The 17,954-nt window shown below is 49.4% G+C and overlaps 2 protein-coding genes across 8 annotated transcripts; both read left to right on the top strand.

Moving 5' to 3' along the window:
• Positions 1–212: 212 nt before the first annotated feature.
• numb (NUMB endocytic adaptor protein) lies at positions 213–13,724 on the top strand. 6 transcript variants are annotated; one of them, XM_061300421.1, is made up of 11 exons: positions 214–405; positions 4,924–5,060; positions 7,365–7,439; positions 9,269–9,301; positions 9,738–9,812; positions 9,889–10,029; positions 10,100–10,304; positions 10,423–10,716; positions 10,812–10,955; positions 11,458–11,652; positions 11,764–13,724. In XM_061300421.1, the coding sequence occupies exons 2-11, from the start codon at positions 4,935–4,937 to the stop codon at positions 12,453–12,455; spliced, it is 1,980 nt and encodes a 659-aa protein (XP_061156405.1). In that variant the 5' UTR covers positions 214–405; positions 4,924–4,934; the 3' UTR covers positions 12,456–13,724. The 6 variants fall into 6 exon arrangements, with proteins under 6 accessions (XP_061156411.1, XP_061156412.1, XP_061156405.1 ...); XM_061300422.1 differs by lacking the exon at positions 214–405 and adding an exon at positions 425–673; XM_061300423.1 differs by lacking the exon at positions 214–405 and adding an exon at positions 956–1,092.
• A 141-nt stretch (positions 13,725–13,865) lies between these two features.
• exd2 (exonuclease 3'-5' domain containing 2) lies at positions 13,866–17,940 on the top strand. 2 transcript variants are annotated; one of them, XM_061300430.1, is made up of 10 exons: positions 13,866–14,009; positions 14,388–14,446; positions 14,580–14,947; positions 15,027–15,277; positions 15,355–15,457; positions 15,541–15,878; positions 15,998–16,104; positions 16,194–16,329; positions 16,395–16,763; positions 16,825–17,940. In XM_061300430.1, the coding sequence occupies exons 3-10, from the start codon at positions 14,597–14,599 to the stop codon at positions 17,039–17,041; spliced, it is 1,872 nt and encodes a 623-aa protein (XP_061156414.1). In that variant the 5' UTR covers positions 13,866–14,009; positions 14,388–14,446; positions 14,580–14,596; the 3' UTR covers positions 17,042–17,940. The 2 variants fall into 2 exon arrangements, with proteins under 2 accessions (XP_061156414.1, XP_061156413.1); XM_061300429.1 differs by having other exon boundaries at positions 15,355–15,481.
• Positions 17,941–17,954: the final 14 nt, after the last annotated feature.

Here is a 17,954-nt window from a genome sequence, read left to right as displayed (position 1 = left end):
AGTTTGGTCCATTGCCATTACTGCACCAAGTGGTGATGCGGTTGCGCGTCAAATGCACTAGGGGGCAGTATAGCTTTTCATACACGTGTGTGAACTGTTTTTATGGGAGCGTCAAGATCTATTCCAGGTTTGCTCCCTCACCTGTCCATCACCTTGCAACCTCCGTTGTTAACCAATGGGAGGGTGAGGAGGCGGTGCGTTGCTAGGGAGGAGGTTTGGTTGAGCTGCTCGCTCGCAGCCATTCAGCGGCAGTGGCCGAAGCCATTGGGCTGCGTGACTCTTTCGCAGCTCTTTCTGTGGAATTTGAATTATTTTCCTCGGAGGGGGTCGACACGCGCGGCTCCGCAGCGGGGAGGGTGCGGAATACGTGACGGCATACCGTCTGGCACGGCCTGGTGGTCACAGGTAAGGTGTATTTCTACACTCCCTCTCTTTCGCTCTCGCTGTCTCTTCAATTAGCTCGCTAGCCCGTCGAGCTAAGCTTGTGTTTTCCGATGCGGCTACGTTAGCTCCACTCCAAACCTCTGTTATTAAACGACGCCACACATTTGGCTTTTAGAGAACAAACTCGACCATCTGATTGGACTTTTCAAATCTCCAAGGGGTTTATGTCAACGGCCAAAGGTGATTCTGTAGTGCCGCACAGTTTGCCCAAGTCATCTACCTGGATGAGGTGAGTTTTTTAATGGGGCAGAAATGAAGTGAAGGCTTATCACCTGATTTCCGGGTTGTGTGACGTCCTTACTAGCTGTGCGTGAAGGGGTTGTTGTAGTATGTGTGTTTGAGAGTGTGTTGTGCGTACGTGTGTGTGTTTAGATATAAATTGATGTGCCAGTACATTTGGGTTTATGTATAAACAATAAACTGCGTAATATTATGTATACAGTATTTTATATGTATATTGACGTGTGTGTGTGTCACTGCTGTGTGTCGACATTGAGGTTTATAAATATAATATTTATTTCTACATCTATTTATGTGGCTGCCGGTGAACCAGCGTCATCTAAATAGCTGAAAGAAAGCAACATAAAGGGAGAGGCTCGATAGTTGGGAGCACATGTTGAACGCTGCCCGAGCTGTGATGCAACACAGGTTGGTAAACTCGCTGTGCAACAGTGAAGCAATCAGAAGGCCTCACTTTTTTTTAACTCAAATCTGACCCCGTCTGAAATGTCGGTGCTTGAATATCGATACTTCTGTGTTGTTGTTGCTGTCGAGCCTCCCGTGATCCTTTTGGTCACTGTAGCTGCCATGTTCAAATTTCATCTGCTGCACACAAAGATTGAAAGTGCAGCTGAACCGAGCCTATTTTGGTCCGGCGGGGTCCAATCAGGGTCATCTTGATTGTAAAACTCTGTTGGCCGGGCTTCCGACCAGCTCAGAATAGGCCGCTCGGAGGACTTCTCTTCTTTCTGCTCGGATTTCAATACAAGTTCATCAAGCAGGAGAATGCATCGACGTTGCAGGTGCAAGAGTCCAACTCGGAATGCGCCGCATTGGCAGGTTCCCGTTTGTGGACGTATTTTTGGACGCTACTCGTTTCAAGAAAGCCAGTCAGCAGAAGAGGGTGCATCGTTTTTATGAGCGGCCATTTGAGACTTTTATCTTTAGCTCCTAATTAGGCCCAAGGGGCTTTGAGCTCCTCTTATGTCGCCGCTGGTTAAATCTGTGAGGTTTGTGTGTGTGTGTGTGTGTGTATGCTTATCAGATTGTGTGCAAAAGGAGGCCGAGGCGAGGCGTCTCTCCTTTTGGTTCCTCGGCAACCCCCCCTACATGGAACGATACCGGAGCCCTCATCATGCTTTATTCATACCCGCCGATCTGTGATTAAGACAACGTCAGCTCGCGAGGGACGTCGGGTTCGTTGGCCAATTAGCGGCTTAATGGTTGTTGGTCTCCTTTGTGGTTTTTGTGTTACTGGGACATTTGTTGCGTGGGAACGCAGTGATTATAGAATGATGTATCTTTTAATGACCGAGGTTATGCTGCCTTGGCCCACAGCTCACGCCGAGACACTCGCGTCACCAAAGCAGTGTCTTAAAGACTTTGCATGGCAGCAGAGCAAAGAGGCGGCGTGTTTGGCCCGTGACAGTGTTGAACAATGAACTCGCTGTGCCCACCGTCCGGTTGTCCGCCTTCGTGGCACATTTCAGCGAGAGGGATCACCAGCTTCTTGCTCGGCGAGGCGTGTTGATGAGCGGGCCCGGTGCCTGCCGGTCTCCGAACCGTTCCTGCCCACCGGGGCCTCGGGGGCGGCCATTCTTCTTCGTTAATTGGCGGGCCGGCTCGCGGTGGAACAAAGGTGACCTTGCAGATTGTGCCGTCCTGATGGTTTTCCAAACCGTCCCCTCCTCAAGCTGAGATATTTTTTTGAACTTCATGACGCTTGTGTGGGAAGATAAGACAGTACTTTGCTCTCACTGGAATTCCTCCATGTTGGGAGTAAAACGTGGCTCGGCTAGGTAGGGCTGGCGGCCTGGCGTAAAAACTGCTGCAGCGTTTAAATTCCCCAAACGTCGGCCTTTTGACAAATAGTCCGGCCGGGATCAGAGCAGAGCTCAACTACGTGAACGGCATTCCTGACATACATGAGCGAGCGGCCCAACAGCTGCACTCCATACCACTCTTACAAAAAAAAAAAAATCCCTCCACGTTCATCCATGCAATGTTTTTGACGTCGTAATGAGTTTGCGGAGACTCAAATGAGAGTCGTAATGTGTGTGTATTCATGAGTCTTTGCCAGGTCAGGAGGGGGCGGGGTTGCAAGTCTGTTCGCTCAGCGTGAATTTCCCGTTCTACCATCTTCTCATCACTCCCGCTGCTTAGACAGATAATGCACACGGGCCTTGTTTTCCGCCGCGTCATCCCTGCCTTTGACACGCTGGTCACGTCTTCCGGCACGGACGGCGCGAAAAAAAATTGCTTTATCAGAGCTGAAACAGTTCATTAATATCGTCTGGAAACATGGCTACTCTCCGAGACAACTTAATCGGTGTCAGTCTCCCTCCCGCTCGCCGTTTCACATGCGCCGATGAGTCACTTTGGCATTTTAGAGCCCCTGTGCGAGTCAGCGACCGAACCTGGATCGTAAACCTTTGTCTCGCATCACCGTTCGTTCTGAGAGATTCTATAAAATGCGCTCGGGCCGGCGCGGCTTTAATAGATCACGCATTAACCGGACTTTGCCTGGTCAATATGTAACCGTGGCTCCGCTTCCTCTGGGTCAGTGCTAAGCTAACGGAGCATAGTCGGTGTGTTCAGAGTTTGGGGAGCGGAGAGAGTTTTTGGCCGGAGGCCTTGAGAGTAGCACTATTTTGAAATATGTCCGAATTCACGAGATGTACTTTGTCCCCAGTCGGAGTGACAACACAGCGGCGGTCCAAATCCCCTCTGGCCTTTGCCTCGAGTGTCACTGCAGGAAACCGTAATCAACTTGTGCACGCCACGCAGATTACAGAGCGAAGAAACACACAACGACAAGAAGATTGATGTGGATTGTGTCTTGTCGCCCAGAAAAGGAAAAAAAAAAAAAAAGAAACATGGCCGGCCACAACCGTAACCTCCCGATCTCGAGCCATCCTGTTGACATTCTTACGCAAGGATTAATCGGCCTTCCGTTCCTAGAAAGATTATTCAAATAGTGTTACATCAAGAATTAGAAATGAAAATATTGCCGTTACAAATATTGCTAGTTTTGTAGAAATGTCCTGATGGGAAAAAAAAAAAAAAATCCACTTCGAAAGAAATGTGAAGTAGTCAGATCTCCCCCTATTAATTAAACACTAAGCCTACACGGAAACTCTTTATCACAATTTATCTCAGTTTCATCATTTCTTTTTTTTTCCCCCCATCCGGTGTGACTAAACAGGTCCTCCCGCCGCATGGCCGACGGCCAAAGCGCCTCAAGCGGTCCATTCCGATCCACCTGCCAAGGCCGACGTTCCCCCACACACGCACACAATCTGTTTTTTTTTTTGTCCTTCTGCATGTCTTCATTTTTTCACAGAAATAGAGCGCGCATTGCACCATCATCCTGTTTCTAGCAAACGTACTTAGAAGTGTCGGCGTGCGGTATTTTTAAGTGCCGCGGCTCGCAAACTGGGCCCGGCACGTTGGCAGCTCGTCAGCGCCGCCGCACAAAGCGCTAATATGATGCGACTGGAATAACCGTGTCACGAGGGAGACGTCTTGTTTACAAACAGCGGACTGTGACATGTGCCCGTGCTGCCGCATGACTTTCGATTGCAGCGGTAGTTTAGAATTCCCCGTTTCGACCCAATAGCACGATTGGTTCTATTGCAAAGCGTCATAAAGTCTGTCGAAACATCCCGTCAGTCCGACCTTGGAATTAAGACGTTTGATGTGTTTGTGTGTCAAGGCCCCATTGTGCCGAGCTCCAATCTGGCCCGAGCAGATAAGAGCGAGCGTCTCACCTCAAGCACTCTCCAAAACGACCACAGCCCGGGCCGGTAAAACGAGTTTCATGATACGAAGAGACTCGTCCGGTGGGCGTCGCAGACAGTCGGATCGCCCCGGATTAAAAGAGCTCTTTAATCCCATCAGATCCCCCGTGCGCTCCAAAAGCAAGCGGGCGGAATGCTACGGCTCGCCGACTTCTGCTCCTTCGGTTACGAGTCGCCGAGCCGGACGTGAGCCGGTCCTTCAAAGATGGCCGCACCTCTCACTTCTCATTTGGATCAGCGGCTTTTTAATTGGCTCGCTTTGGTGTGCCCGCTAATCTCCCGGCAAACTTGAGATGACAATCATGTCGAGCGCTCCTTCTCAAAGGAAAAACTGTTTCCATGAACAAAGATGAGTGACATGAGGCTTAACATGGCTGTCCCGTCTCGCAACTAATATGACTCCAAATCATCATCGCGACTCATTCCATTGCTAAGCGTCCAATTTTGTGACCTCCTGCAGGGAGCGCCGCCATGAACAAGCTACGGCAGAGCTTCCGGCGGAAGAAGGAAATCTACGTGCCCGAGTCCAGCCGGCCGCATCAGTGGCAGACGGATGAGGAGGCGGTCCGAAGCGGCAAATGCAGCTTTGCGGTCAAGGTGACACACACACAAATTCTCACAGCTTGGTCCGGGAGCGATGCTTTGCGGCTGGAGGACGTAACGGGTGATTAATGGCGAGCCTTCAGAAACGTTGCGTTGTGTCAGCACACGGCAATGATGTGATTGTCCTGTTTTGGTTTGACTTGATGAATACAGGCTTGCAGCTAAAGGGGAAAAAAACAAAATGTTTTTTTTTTTTTGGTCTCTTCTCTTTGCTCATGTTGTCTCAGTCAGTGAAGGAGTTTGTTCAGAATTCGTTTGTATATTATTTTGACATAAAAGTATATAGAAACGTCAGAGTTTATTTAAATGATCATATTATCATTATTTGTAACGTTTTACTTTGTTTATTCGTGATGACACTTATTGCTGAAAGGCATGCCAGAATAAATTAGTCTTAATTTCGGTTCAAGATTTTTTTTTTTAATTTAGCAAGCGCTCCTCGTTGGTCTCGTAACCCTCACAGGTGAACGGACGGGCGTGGACGGTGAGCGCCGACTATTTTGGCAACAAAATTGTCTTATGCAAACAGGACCGCAAGAACTAGCTTCCTCTCGACTCCGTGGAAATGAAATCTGGCACGTCAGAAACCACAAAATAGACAATACAACACGTGACTCGCGACAAGGAAGTCAAGCAGGTCGCTTTGAACCGCAAGAAAATAAATGAAAATGTCCAATTTTCCATTTTCTTTTGAGTCACGCTGACATTTTTTTTTTTTTTTCGTCTGCCACCTGGCTGTTGTTACCCCGCAACCTAACATGCTAAGGTGCCTCCTGAGAGCTGAGTGTGTGTGTGTGGGTCGGAATAATCGCGGCGGAATCATCTCCCGACTGCCGCATCGAAGTGGGAAGAAGAAAGGAGGGAGTTGTGTTTCGACATCTTGCTCGCCATTTAGAAAAATCGCTTTCATCCAAAGCCATTCCAAGTCAATTACTTTTAATTGCTCATCTGCTTAAATCAACTGTTTCGAGGGGATGGGAAATAGGATTCCATTCGTGACTATTTCATAGAACCAAAACGCACAGAGGTTTTTTGATAGATTGCCCACTCCGGGCTGACTGCCAAGTGGAACCGATACCGGACAGACTCGGCATTGTGTTGCGTTTATCGGGCTTCCTAGGACCGCTTAACGTTCTTGAAAATGCTCGCTTTCATATTGCTCAGGAAGCACTTTGATGACTTTTATTCATTGTGCCACCCTACGGCAGACACATTTGACATACGGCGGAATTATTGTCACATGCTCCGACTTGCCAGAAATGTCACATTTCCGCATCTTAATTCGTTCATTTGTAGGTCATCAGCTTTTTGACGGTCGGTTGCTTAGTTTGTTAGCCGTTTTGGTACCTTGTTGGTTGTCACGCCTAGAACCTGTCTTTTTACTTGTCAGCAATCCCTTCACGTGTTAAATGCGTGCGTATTGAAATAAACCGTGACTCACCAGTTCTACAAATAGCGCAGACAGGGCAGGTTGGTCCGACACGGCTGTGCGTCACTCGTCGTGTATCTGCGAGGAAAGGGTATGGACTTCCTCTCGGCGCACACAATGGCTTCCAGCCTTCCCCGAGTGACACACACCAAAATAGTCCATTTTTGTGTGTGTGTGTGTTTTTTCTTAGCGGCATTGTTGGTTATTTTAGCCCGTTAGCAAAAATGCGGTGCAGAATTTAGTCGCCGATCGAAAGAAAAGAGTCTATCTAGGAATATTCCCCACGTTTACTTTCGCTTGTGAAAATCTGCTTGCGTTGGGATGAAGCAGGCCAAGTGACCCAACAGATTTAGCAGATGTAGCCGCGGTTAGAGAAAAGAAAAAAAAAAAAAAAAAAAAGGGGGGGTAACGTCCAACCTTTACGAGCGGAGTGGAACAGACAGCGCACGTCACGATGTATTAGGCGTGTTCTTCCGAGTGCCGTTCTGCTTTCAAATCTGCGGAGATTTCCAGCCATGACGCAATATTCTCTTTTAATCTGGGATTAGGATTAATCATATTTTTGGCGGAGAACACAAGATGAGACGGCGTGTTCTTTTACCTATTGTGCTCAGGCCAGTCGGCAGACTTACGGTAACAGCGAGGGATGGTTCTGAACTTCAACGGACCTCGCGATTGTATTTAATAATCCGTATAAACCATCGGCGCCAAGATGCCCGGTGGGCATGCGAGACTCACTCAAATAAGCAACCTCATGGTACACTTTCATTATCGCGACCTTATTTAATCACACTCTGTGTGCCTTGGGAATGCTTTTATGCGCCATCACTCACTTGTGTGTGTGTGTGTGTGTGTTTGTTTTCCCGCAGTACTTGGGGCACGTGGAGGTGGAAGAGTCGCGGGGCATGCACATCTGCGAGGAAGCCGTCAAGCGGCTCAAAACGGTAGGTTTTCCCCAAAAATCCCGCCTTTGTCTCCAGGTTTCCTTCTCCCGCTTTGAGAGGCTGTTTCTCGTCAACTCCCGAGATGCTCCAACATTCCGAGTGTCTTTTCCTCCCTCCGCCCGCCGCATTCATTCTACCGGGTTCTATAGGGGGAAGGGCCGTCGGTCCAGATCCTCAACCCGGTTCTTTAAAGGGACAACGGTGCACATAAATGTCCGTAACTGTCAGACACGCAGTCGTGTAGCCCGAAGAGATCCCGTGTGTGCGTGCCAGCGAGTAACACACACACACACTGGCAGGCATATGATTTCTACCCAAGATTAACCCGTGACGCTTGATGAGGTCACTCGGACCCGAGGCCACGCGCCTCTCTTTTATGGCTTTGGCCATCGTTTGGCAACGCGGAGCCTCTCGTCCTCCGGCGGCCACTGACCGTCTCGCTGCCCTCAACCTAATGACATTTCCATGCCTCGCGCTGAGGCCTCGAAGCGCGGCAGCGAGGAACTGTACAGGCGTGACATTTGCATTGTGTGTGTGTGCGTGCTTAACTCAGGCCATTGCAGTTATTGCCGCTATTATGCGTTTCAAAATAAGAGGCATGTATTCGGAGGAGGCGTTGGCTAATGCTTAGGTCTATCATCCTGGTTGATGCGCTAATATGCTAACAGTCCTTAAGTCACTGCTTATCCTGCTAGCTGGCCTCCCAATGACTCCATTGTATTCCCCGGAGCGTCGGTATGGTTCTCACGACTCCGCGTTCTGAGACTGATGCCCCTGCTCTGATGTCACTTCCTGGACTCGGTTGTAATTAAGGTCCGCGTTTGGAGAAGCTAAATTTGGTTCTCGCTATGAACTCGCAATTTGATTGGAATTTAATTTTCCAGAATCCTAAATGGTTATTTTGACTTACTTTGCCTCTTAAATCTCCACTTTCCTTCCTACTCAGAGATCTTTCCCACTTTCATACCTTAGAAGAATAAAAAAGCACAGAGAGATTGTATTACTTTTTTTGTTGGTGTCACATGTTTGTTTGTCTTTTGAAGCAGGATTAATTGTGCCGTTGCCATGCAGAAACGCTTCAATTCAACCGCCCCGTCCCGCCCCTTCTTTTCTCTAAATCATTTTCCCACCCCAACCCTCAACTTGGCTAACCGCATCTAACCCGTCCCCGTCGTCAACCTGCATGCGCCACTAACAAGCCGACTTGCCGGCTAACGTGCTAACTCATGCGTTCGACCGTCTCAAGCCCGGCCGGCGTGTAACAGGAGCAGAGTGGCACGCCTTTCCACGGCTTACCGGCGGGGGCACAAGGAGGGGCGGGGAAAGGGGATTAAGAGCAAAGACTAGCCTGCATCTGGTTTCTTTTTGGCAGCCTCAACTTGACCTCAGTCATCCCCTTTCCCTCCCCCAAACAGACAGAAATCAGATTCACACCACTTTTGTCTCAAGAGTCCAACTCAGTCTATCTGGTCTCTAATAAAACGGCACAGACCACTCTGTCGTCACAACTGGTCATTTTTTTTTAGCGCTGTGTTGAGGCGCCATTTTTGAAAACTTCCTACTTGTTATTTTGGTCATCAAGGAATTTGTGCAATTCCCGTGTGTGTGTGTGTGGGGAGGGGGGGGTTGTATTGTATGGAATGTTACTAACGCTGACCACAATTAGTATACAATCAGTATCGCCCGGAATTGGTTAATCAATAATAAAACAACCCAATCAACCCCCTCCCCTCCCTCATACGATTCTTCCACTGTCCTCCTTTTGTCCACCCCGATCCCTCTCACCTACCCCGTTTATTTATTTTTGTTTTTTTAAAACAACCTTCCAGGACAGGAAATTCTTCAAAGGATTCTTTTCCAAAGTAAGTTGCAGTCCGAGTGTTTTTCACTTTTTTCCTCTGTCACGTTTAACAAGTCACCCTTTTTGAAGGCCAGATCACGCACGCAAAACACACACGCGTGCGCCCACACACACACACACACACACACACGTTTAACTCCGATGCATGTGGCAAGGGTTTAGATCAAGATGGGGCACTTTATTGTTTGTGTGTGAGTGGCGTTAACACCTCCTTCCTCTCCAATGAGCCAAAAGTGGAATAAATTGTGTGAATGAGCGTCTGTTACACATTGCTGTTTTAACCACCAGGGGGCGGCCGAGCACCAACCTTTTTGTTCCTCTCCTTCCGTTTGGCTTGAATGGCACAGCAACTTTATTATGGACGAGCAGGTTGTTTTTCTGTTGACTGAAATGCTTCGTGTTAATTATTTTTTCTTTTTTTTTTAAACTTTATTCAGGCTGGGAAGAAGGCAGTGCGTGCAGTGCTATGGGTGTCGGCGGACGGGCTCCGCGTGGTTGATGACAAAACTAAGGTAAGGAAATCTGGGAAAACCCCCAGCCATTATTTTTATGAAGCAAATTTAAGTTGATGAAGCTTCTTTTCCACAGGACCTGATCCTCGACCAGACCATCGAAAAGGTGTCATTCTGCGCGCCGGATCGGAACTTCGAGAGAGCCTTTTCGTACATCTGCCGGGACGGGACGACGCGCCGCTGGATCTGCCACTGCTTCATGGCCGTCAAAGACTCGGTGAGAACTCCTCACGAGGACGGAAAAGTCAACAAAGACGCAAACGTGACCGCTGATGCCGTACGTTTAGGGAGAGCGGCTCAGTCACGCCGTGGGCTGCGCCTTCGCCGCCTGCCTGGAGCGCAAGCAGAAACGGGAGAAGGAGTGCGGTGTCACGGCCACGTTTGACGCCAACCGGACTACCTTCACCCGCGAGGGCTCCTTCCGGGTCACCACGGCCACGGAGGCGGCCGAACGGGAGGAAGTCATGAGGCAGCTGCAGGACTCTAAAAAAAGTAAGAAACTCACTCCGCACACTTCCCGGGATTGTGACTCGTAGGAAATGTTCCATTTTAAGCTCTCAAATGGTCACAAAGCTCAAAAAGACTCGTCATTCATGTCCATCCCCGACAGGCGAGAGCGACGCAAAGGCAGCGGGCAACTCGTCCGGCGGCGGCGTGATCAACGTCTCCGCCGTTCAGTCGGGAAACTCCCCGTCGCCCACGTCCTCGCCGCCCCTCTCGCTGGGCACCCTGGGCATCCCCCGCCCACAAGCCCACGCCGACGTGATGGCCAGGCAGGGCTCGTTCCGCGGCTTCCCGGCGCTCAGCCAAAAGACGTCGCCCTTCAAGCGCCAGCTGTCGCTGCGCATGAACGAGCTCCCCTCCACCGTGCAGCGCAAGTCGGACTTCCCCATCAGGAACGCGGGTGAGACGGGGAATTACGGCCACACGCACGTGGACAAAAGCGCACACACGTAGACGCACGCTAATTGGTGTCATCCCCCCCCCATCCACATGCAGTACCCGAGGTGGAAGGAGAGAACGACAGTATAAGCTCGCTGTGTACTCAGATCGCCACGGCGTTCAGCGGACCTCCAGAGGACCCCTTTTCCTCAGCGCCCATGCCCAAAGCGCTTGCCTCGCCGCAGTCACCCGCAGCGCCAGGTAACCATCGCACATGAAATATTAAAAGTACAAAGGTTTTACATGAAAAATACACAAATTTGAAAAAATACTCAATATGGTAAAAAAAAAAAAAAAACATTTAAAATTAGACAGAACAAATTATTAAATATTAAATGAAAACATTAAAAAGATAAAAATAATGAAGAACACAGAAATAGATGAAAATGGCACAAAAATATAGATAATCAAGTGAAGGAAAAAAAAAATGAATGAACTATACAGAAATGTTATAAAATCTCACCGTGAGCTCAGCTTTCTTCCATTGTGTTTGGCAGCAGCAGCGTAACTTGCATCTGACGCCGTCTTTGCTTTGTGAGTTTAGTAAAGCGGCCCCTCCTGATGGCGAACGCAAACCTTTCACATTTCTAGACACGCCGCGTATATGCTCATTTTCGTGCACACTTGATTGACAGATCGCATGCCTCGCATGTCTAACATTGAGCCATCCTCTTCTTCCTTCCCATTGTCCTCTCGCTCTTAGTCAACGGCTCTGCCGCTATCGCCTCCTTTTCCGCTCATCCTCACTCCCATCCTCTTGCTCCTCCCACCCTTCCTACCGCTGCTGCTGTTAATCCTCCAGCTCCGAGCTCAGCAGCGTTGGCCCCCGCTCTGCCCGCTCGAGACACTAACCCCTGGGCCAAGACCCCCGCTGGGGTCCCGGCCCCTTCCACGGCGGGTAAGAGGATGTTTTGGCATTATGAACTCATTTTTAGTGTTGAAAATGGGTTGAGAACACATTTCTTAACTCTCTTGAACAATGTGACTTTTTGGTGCTTTGTCCAAACAGGAGGTGATTGGTCGTCGTCCACTCCCGTCATCATCGCCCCGCCCACGTCTTCTCCGGCGTTGTCCTCGCACAAGCGCACCCCCTCTGAAGCAGAAAAATGGCTGGAGGAGGTTTCCAAGTCTGTCCGGGCTCCTCCGGCCAAGCCCATCCTGGCGGCGGCGCCGCCACAGCACGCCCTGCCATTTGTGGCCCCCATGGCACCCTCACCCCCGATGGCGTACGTGCCCCTGTTGCCCCCGCGCCAGACTGCTTTCCACTCCATGTCCAACGGGCTGTCCTTCCCACAGCCCAGCGTGCCCGTGGTGGGCATCACCCCCTCGCAGATGGTGGCCAATGTCTTCGGATCGGTCGCGCAACCCCAGCCCTTTCCCGCCCCGGCGCCCGTAGCGCCCCCGAGTGTTGTCATCCCGGGCCCCTTCATCAAGCCCCCGCCGTCGCCCGCCACCGCTAGCCCTGCCCGCGCGCACCCCGCCAACGGCGGCGGCAGCTTCAACGGGGCGAACAATTGGGCTACTCCGCCCCACCCGCCCGCCACCTCCTCGCCGGCTAACGCCGCCTCGCAGGAGCCACAGGAAGATGCCTTTGAGGCCCAATGGGTGGCGCTGGAGGGGCGCTCGCACCAGCGTACCACGCCGTCGCCTACCAACCCCTTTTCCACCGAGCTGCACAAAACGTTTGAGATCCAGCTTTGATGACTGTGCCTGAGGAAAGGGTCGGAAGGGAAAATCTCCAATCGCGGGGGAGGTGGCGGTCGCGGGGAATCGAGGGGAGAGCCGGAGCGTTGACATCTAAGACCCCACCCTACTCCCCAGAAAAACCCTGCTGCTGTTCTTCACAAGTCTCATCAGCATTCTCTGTGCTCGTTTGATCGTCCTGTGGAACTCCACTTTTCCTCCCACCGCCGCCACCCCCCCTCTGTAAGCCGCTTCTTACCCACTCAACTCTCAACCACCTCATGCCCACCAACCTCACCCAACTGGAAGAATAAAGCAAGACAATGCCAAAATGTTTATTTTTATGCATTAAGTATATTTTAAATAGCTACGGATTTCAACCGTCGTCATGCCAAAGGCACAAATTATATATTAGGGATGTGCATCTCTCCAATAAAACAAAAACGACAATTTGGTATGTATTCCAATACATCTGGTGCAATACAATTCATTTACGGTTCAAGTGTGACGATTTGGTGATTTCTATCAGATCTCAATAGATTTTAAAATGGAATAATTCGGTTGGATTTAACACACTCACACCTTTCAAATCAAAACTGTTTTTTCGATTCAGATTGTTTTTTGCCACATCCCTAATATATATATTTACTGTATATATGTACACATATATTACATATGTAATATGTGTTACATATGTGTATATTATACATATGTATATTTTACCTACATATATAAATATATATAAAGTATGACACACAGCAGTGCTAATTTTTAATGTGATGTAAAGAGATTTTGTGAAAGGACAGCTGCTTTACTGTGGGTTTTTTTTTTTGCATATTTTATTCTATTTTATTTTTCGTCTTGGTGGTCGACTGTAAATATTGCAGTAACAATCAACAAGGACCTAGCAACAACGGCAGCAATGATCGGCAATCTTTTTATTCTTTAGTATGCTTGTTTTTGGGATGTGTCTAAAACGTCTTTTTTTTTCAAAAAGTAGTGGATTCCTCATGTTTTGCTTTTACACAAGCACTAATAACATGAGATGATTGGAACTCCTCCATCAGCTGCTTAGAGTTCCAGGGAGATGACAACTGAAACATTTTCCATTGTTTCCTGGCTGTCGTGTGTTTTATTTTTTGTTTTTTTAAATCAAAACCTGTGAATATAATCTTTTGTCTGATCTATTTTTCCATTTTGTAATTATTTCACAACTTTATTCCACTCGTCTGGAGAAATGTTGAAGTTAAATTTAAAAGGTTGATTAAATGATGGTGGCAGAGAAAAGTGTTCTTGCTTGTCGTTATTATGGTTCCCACGTAGAATATGGATGGATATGGAAAAAAAGTTTCTCATGAAAAAGTACTGGTACTTGTCTTCCAGCTGTTGTTGTTGTTGTTTAGTCCTCCTGTCCTGTTGGTGGCGCTAATCAGACCCTGGCGCAGCGGTGCAGCGCCTCCGTTGCCGATATAAATGGCACCTGGAAGCTAACTGACTCGTTCATAAAAAAACAAAACAAGGTAAATGTACGCGTGTCCGGAGCAGGTAGAGTCTTCAACGAAACACAACGAGGTAAGAAAGTTTGATTTTAAAGCGACGCTTGGTGTTAATTTGTTTTGACACTAAATTGCTGCGTTGGAAAATGCCTTGGTGCGAGCGTGCTGGTTAGCTCGTGACTAACATTGGTCGCCAAACGAAAACAGAAAGATTCTATTCCACGCTAAATAAATGTGAATAAAGTTGCGTTTGTCTTGTGGAAAATGTGACTAAAGTGTGCTCCCGTTTTAGAAGTTTGTGTATTAAATAACCTTATTTTAATGGTGAACATTTGACATTTATTACCCACAACCATCAACCACATTGTTGTTGTTAGTCAATCAAAACTGTTTTATTTTTTCCAATCAGTTGAGGTCGATTTTTTTTTTTTTTAATGATGCATTCTGTTTGCAGAGAAATGCAGTGTGGCTTCCCAAAGTGCATTCAGCTGAAAGTCCACTGACAAAGGACAGGTACCGTGTGTATATTCATCCCATTTAGAAGTATTTATTTATATATACTCTGGATCATTGTCAAAAACAAACACAGATTATTTTTTTAACAGCCAATACAAATGTCTCAAGGAAGTAATTTTGTGTTTTCAAGTTCTTACTCACCTGGTGATGGCTCACCAAAGGCCACTCGTCGCCATCGTCACACTCCTCGGCGCCACTTTTGGCGGTCTTCTCGTGTGGCGAGCATTTAGCATCAAAAAGAAGCGGCCGCCTTCCGTCCAGAGGGAAACGCCGCTTCCTGTCGCCGCGGAAGCCGACCGGCGGCCCACGCATGAGGAGATTGAGGCGGTGGAGTGCGAGAAGACCTGTGCGCCACCTCCTGTGTCCATCCCGACTTCCGACCAGCTGCTGGCGGTGAGGCCGGCGACCGTGAGCTCCGAGGAGGAATGGTGCCATCTTTGGCCATTAATGAGGGAAGACCTGGCGGCGGTCCCCGTGCTGGGACTCGACTGTGAATGGGTAAACGAATTTTAGGAAAGATTAAATGGCGAACAATCTGTGCATCACATACTTTTCGCTTTTTTTTTTTTTTGCACAGGTGTCAGCCAATGGCCGTGCCCAGGTGGTCTCCCTGCTCCAGCTGGCGTCCTATTCGGGGCGGTGCGTGCTGGTACGGCTTCAGGCGTTCAGCGACGCGCAGCTTCCACCAGACCTGGTGGAGGTCCTGCGCGACCCGCACGTCCTGAAGGCGGGCGTCGGTTGCCACGACGACGGCAAGCGGCTGACTCATGACTACGGGCTTTCGCTGACCTGCGCGGTGGACCTGCGCCACCTCGCCCTCCGACAAAAGTGAGTTCCCTGCCGTTGTAGTTTATTCTTGTCCCCCCACCCCCCATACGTTAACTTTTTTTTTTTTTTTATTCTAGACAAGTTGCACTGAGTAACGGACTTGGCCTGAAGTCGCTGGCAGCCGACGTGTTGAACGTTTCGCTGGACAAGTCGCCAGAACTGCGCTGCAGCGACTGGGAGGCAAATAAGCTGACGCCGGAGCAGGTTCTCCATTTCTACCTCCACCAATTGATTTATGATAATCAATGTATATATGTTTTTAGATAACATACGCGGCCAGGGATGCTCAAGTGTCCGTCGCCCTCTTCTTCCACCTGCTCGGCCCCCACCTCAAAGCTCACCCCACTTGCGCCGACCGGCTTTCCTACGCCGCGTTGGCTGCTTACTGTCAGGGGTTGGTGGACGTGCCCTTCAGGGGCCGGGGGGCCGGCGGGGTGGACGAGCATAGCGATGATGGCAGCCCAGAGAAAATATGGCGTACGCGCAGGCCTCTGATGGGAACATCCTCAAGCCCCGACAGCTCATTGTCTGGAGATCAGCGAGTCCCAGACCCCAGAAAAAACAACAAAAGGAAGCCACTGGGCGTGGGCTACTCTGCAAGGTGAGCTGGAGTCCGAGCCGCCATTTTTGGTGTCTCAATCTATCTTTGCTGCCATCACTATTCTGGCATTACAAAACGGTCCATTGAAGTGAACTTAAACACATCCTGTTGTGTCACAGGAAGTCCCCGCTGTACGACAACTGCTACCTGCACGCCCCCGACGGTCAGCCCCTTTGCACGTGTGACAAGAAGAAAGCCAAATGGTACCTGGACAAAGGAATAGGAGGTAGCATTTGTCTCTTTTGCCACACAGGGAACAGTGACCCAGTTATTTTTCACCTTCGTGTCACTGCAAATGCGGAACTTGTGTTGCAGAGCTCCAGAGTGAGGACCCGTTTGTGGTGAGGCTTCTGTTTGAGCCATCAGGACGTCCTGACTCCCATCAGGACTACTACCTCACGGCCAAGGAGAACCTCTGCGTAGTCTGCGGGAGAGCAGACTCTTACATCAGGTTAGATTTCTACCAAAATGAGCTCGAACAAGGTTTTTAAGGTTAGTCCGCCCCCTTGCCTCCAGGAAGAACATCGTCCCTCACGAGTACCGGCGGCACTTCCCAAACGAGATGAAGGATCACAACTCTCACGACATCCTGCTGCTGTGCACCAGTTGCCACGCCGCCTCCAACGTGCACGACGCCTCGCTCAAGCAGCAGCTGGCCGACCAATTTGCCGCCCCGCAGGGATGCGAGGAGGGCGTGCGGCAATTAGAAGACCCGGACCGGCGCCGCGTGCGCTCGGCAGCCCGCGCCCTCCTCATCGCCGGCGGCGGGCTGCCCAAGTGTCGCCAGGACGAACTGCGGACGCTCGTCCGGAACTTCATGCACGTGAGCGACGAGCGAGAGCTGACGGAGGACGAGCTTCGGCAGGCTGCCTCCTTGGAGACTAGGTGGGTTGGGAATTTATGGTTGTGATCTCAAGCACTCAAAGGTGTTCCTCTCCCTCCCCAGGATTTCAAACGAGACGCACGTGCCTCACGGCCTGAAGGTGGTGCGCGCCTACACTGAGCGAGGCCCACGCGGCCTGATGGAACTGGAGCGGCGCTGGAGGCAGCACTTCCTGTCCTCCATGCGCCCCGAACACCTTCCGAAGCTCTGGTGCGTGCAGCACAACCACCAAAAGCTGCTCCGCAAGTACGGCGATGACCTGCCCGTCAAAGCCGACTGAATGGCGGCGACCGCTGCTTGGCAATCACCATGCCGTGGTAGGACTTGGCTTTTTTTTTTCCTTCTTCTTTTTATAAAAAAGAGAGAGAGAAAGAAAGGCCTTTTTTTGGGAAATCAACATTTTAAAATAGACACGCCTGCCTTTTAATCTAAACACATTGCAGGTTAGCGGTCAATGCTAACGAGGGTCATCCTTAATGTTTTCTTGTTGCTCTCGCCCACTTTGTTTCTATTGTCTGTCTGGCTCAGTAGACCAAGTTGTGCTCTTTGAACATTTTGTCTTTTTGGATCCCCTTTAACTTATTGAAAGATGAGATTTTGACCAGCTCTCGCAATGAATGGAGCAACGTACGGATTTTGCGCTGCCTGCCCACGTCCCTTGACTATTGTCCTTTCAGTCAATAGATCACTTTAAAAAATTTCAGCTTTTTCGATCCTTTTTAACTTTTTTCCAAGATGAATTTTTTGCGGGACGGGCTAGGCGAGAGTTGAGGACGCTAATGCGAAGCGCTTAATATTTATTGTCGCTCCCACCCACTTATTTGCTTGACTATTGTTCGTTTCAATCAATAGTTGATGTTGCGCTCTATAGAAATATATATCTGCTTTTTTGGGGTTCCATTTAATTTATTGGAAGGTGAGATATTGAGCAGTTTACACAGCGGTGGGAAGAGCAACGCTAACAGCTACTTGGCGCGTAAAATGCCTCCCTTCCCCGGTGCGGGACGCCTTCCGAGGACCATGTTTTAGTGGACCTCCTAGTCTCGATATTCACCAAATGCGCCGCTAGCTCGATTAGCGCGATGATGACGACTCTCGGAAGTGAACAGAAAGTGGTTGTCTTTGTCAATGATGTTAATAAAGTTTGTAATGAAATTCAGAAACATCAAACCACATTCACTTTGTTTTAATTC

The sequence above is a fragment of the Syngnathus typhle genome, linkage group LG16 (assembly GCF_033458585.1).
Source record: "Syngnathus typhle isolate RoL2023-S1 ecotype Sweden linkage group LG16, RoL_Styp_1.0, whole genome shotgun sequence".
In the NCBI taxonomy this organism is placed as follows: domain Eukaryota; kingdom Metazoa; phylum Chordata; class Actinopteri; order Syngnathiformes; family Syngnathidae; genus Syngnathus; species Syngnathus typhle.
Note: the sequence above shows the minus strand (reverse complement) of the source record. Positions and strands in the feature narration are given on the sequence as shown.

Coding starts and splice junctions, on each gene's coding strand:
- numb (XM_061300421.1), top strand. CDS start 4,935: ATGAACAAGCTACGGCAGAGCTTCCGGCGGAAGAAGGAAATCTACGTG. Junction 5,061..7,364: donor AATGCAGCTTTGCGGTCAAG/GTGACACACACA, acceptor GTTTTCCCGCAG/TACTTGGGGCACGTGGAGGT. Junction 9,302..9,737: donor TCAAAGGATTCTTTTCCAAA/GTAAGTTGCAGT, acceptor AACTTTATTCAG/GCTGGGAAGAAGGCAGTGCG.
- exd2 (XM_061300429.1), top strand. CDS start 14,597: ATGGCTCACCAAAGGCCACTCGTCGCCATCGTCACACTCCTCGGCGCC. Junction 15,278..15,354: donor CACCTCGCCCTCCGACAAAA/GTGAGTTCCCTG, acceptor TTTTTATTCTAG/ACAAGTTGCACTGAGTAACG. Junction 15,482..15,540: donor ATAAGCTGACGCCGGAGCAG/GTTCTCCATTTC, acceptor ATATGTTTTTAG/ATAACATACGCGGCCAGGGA.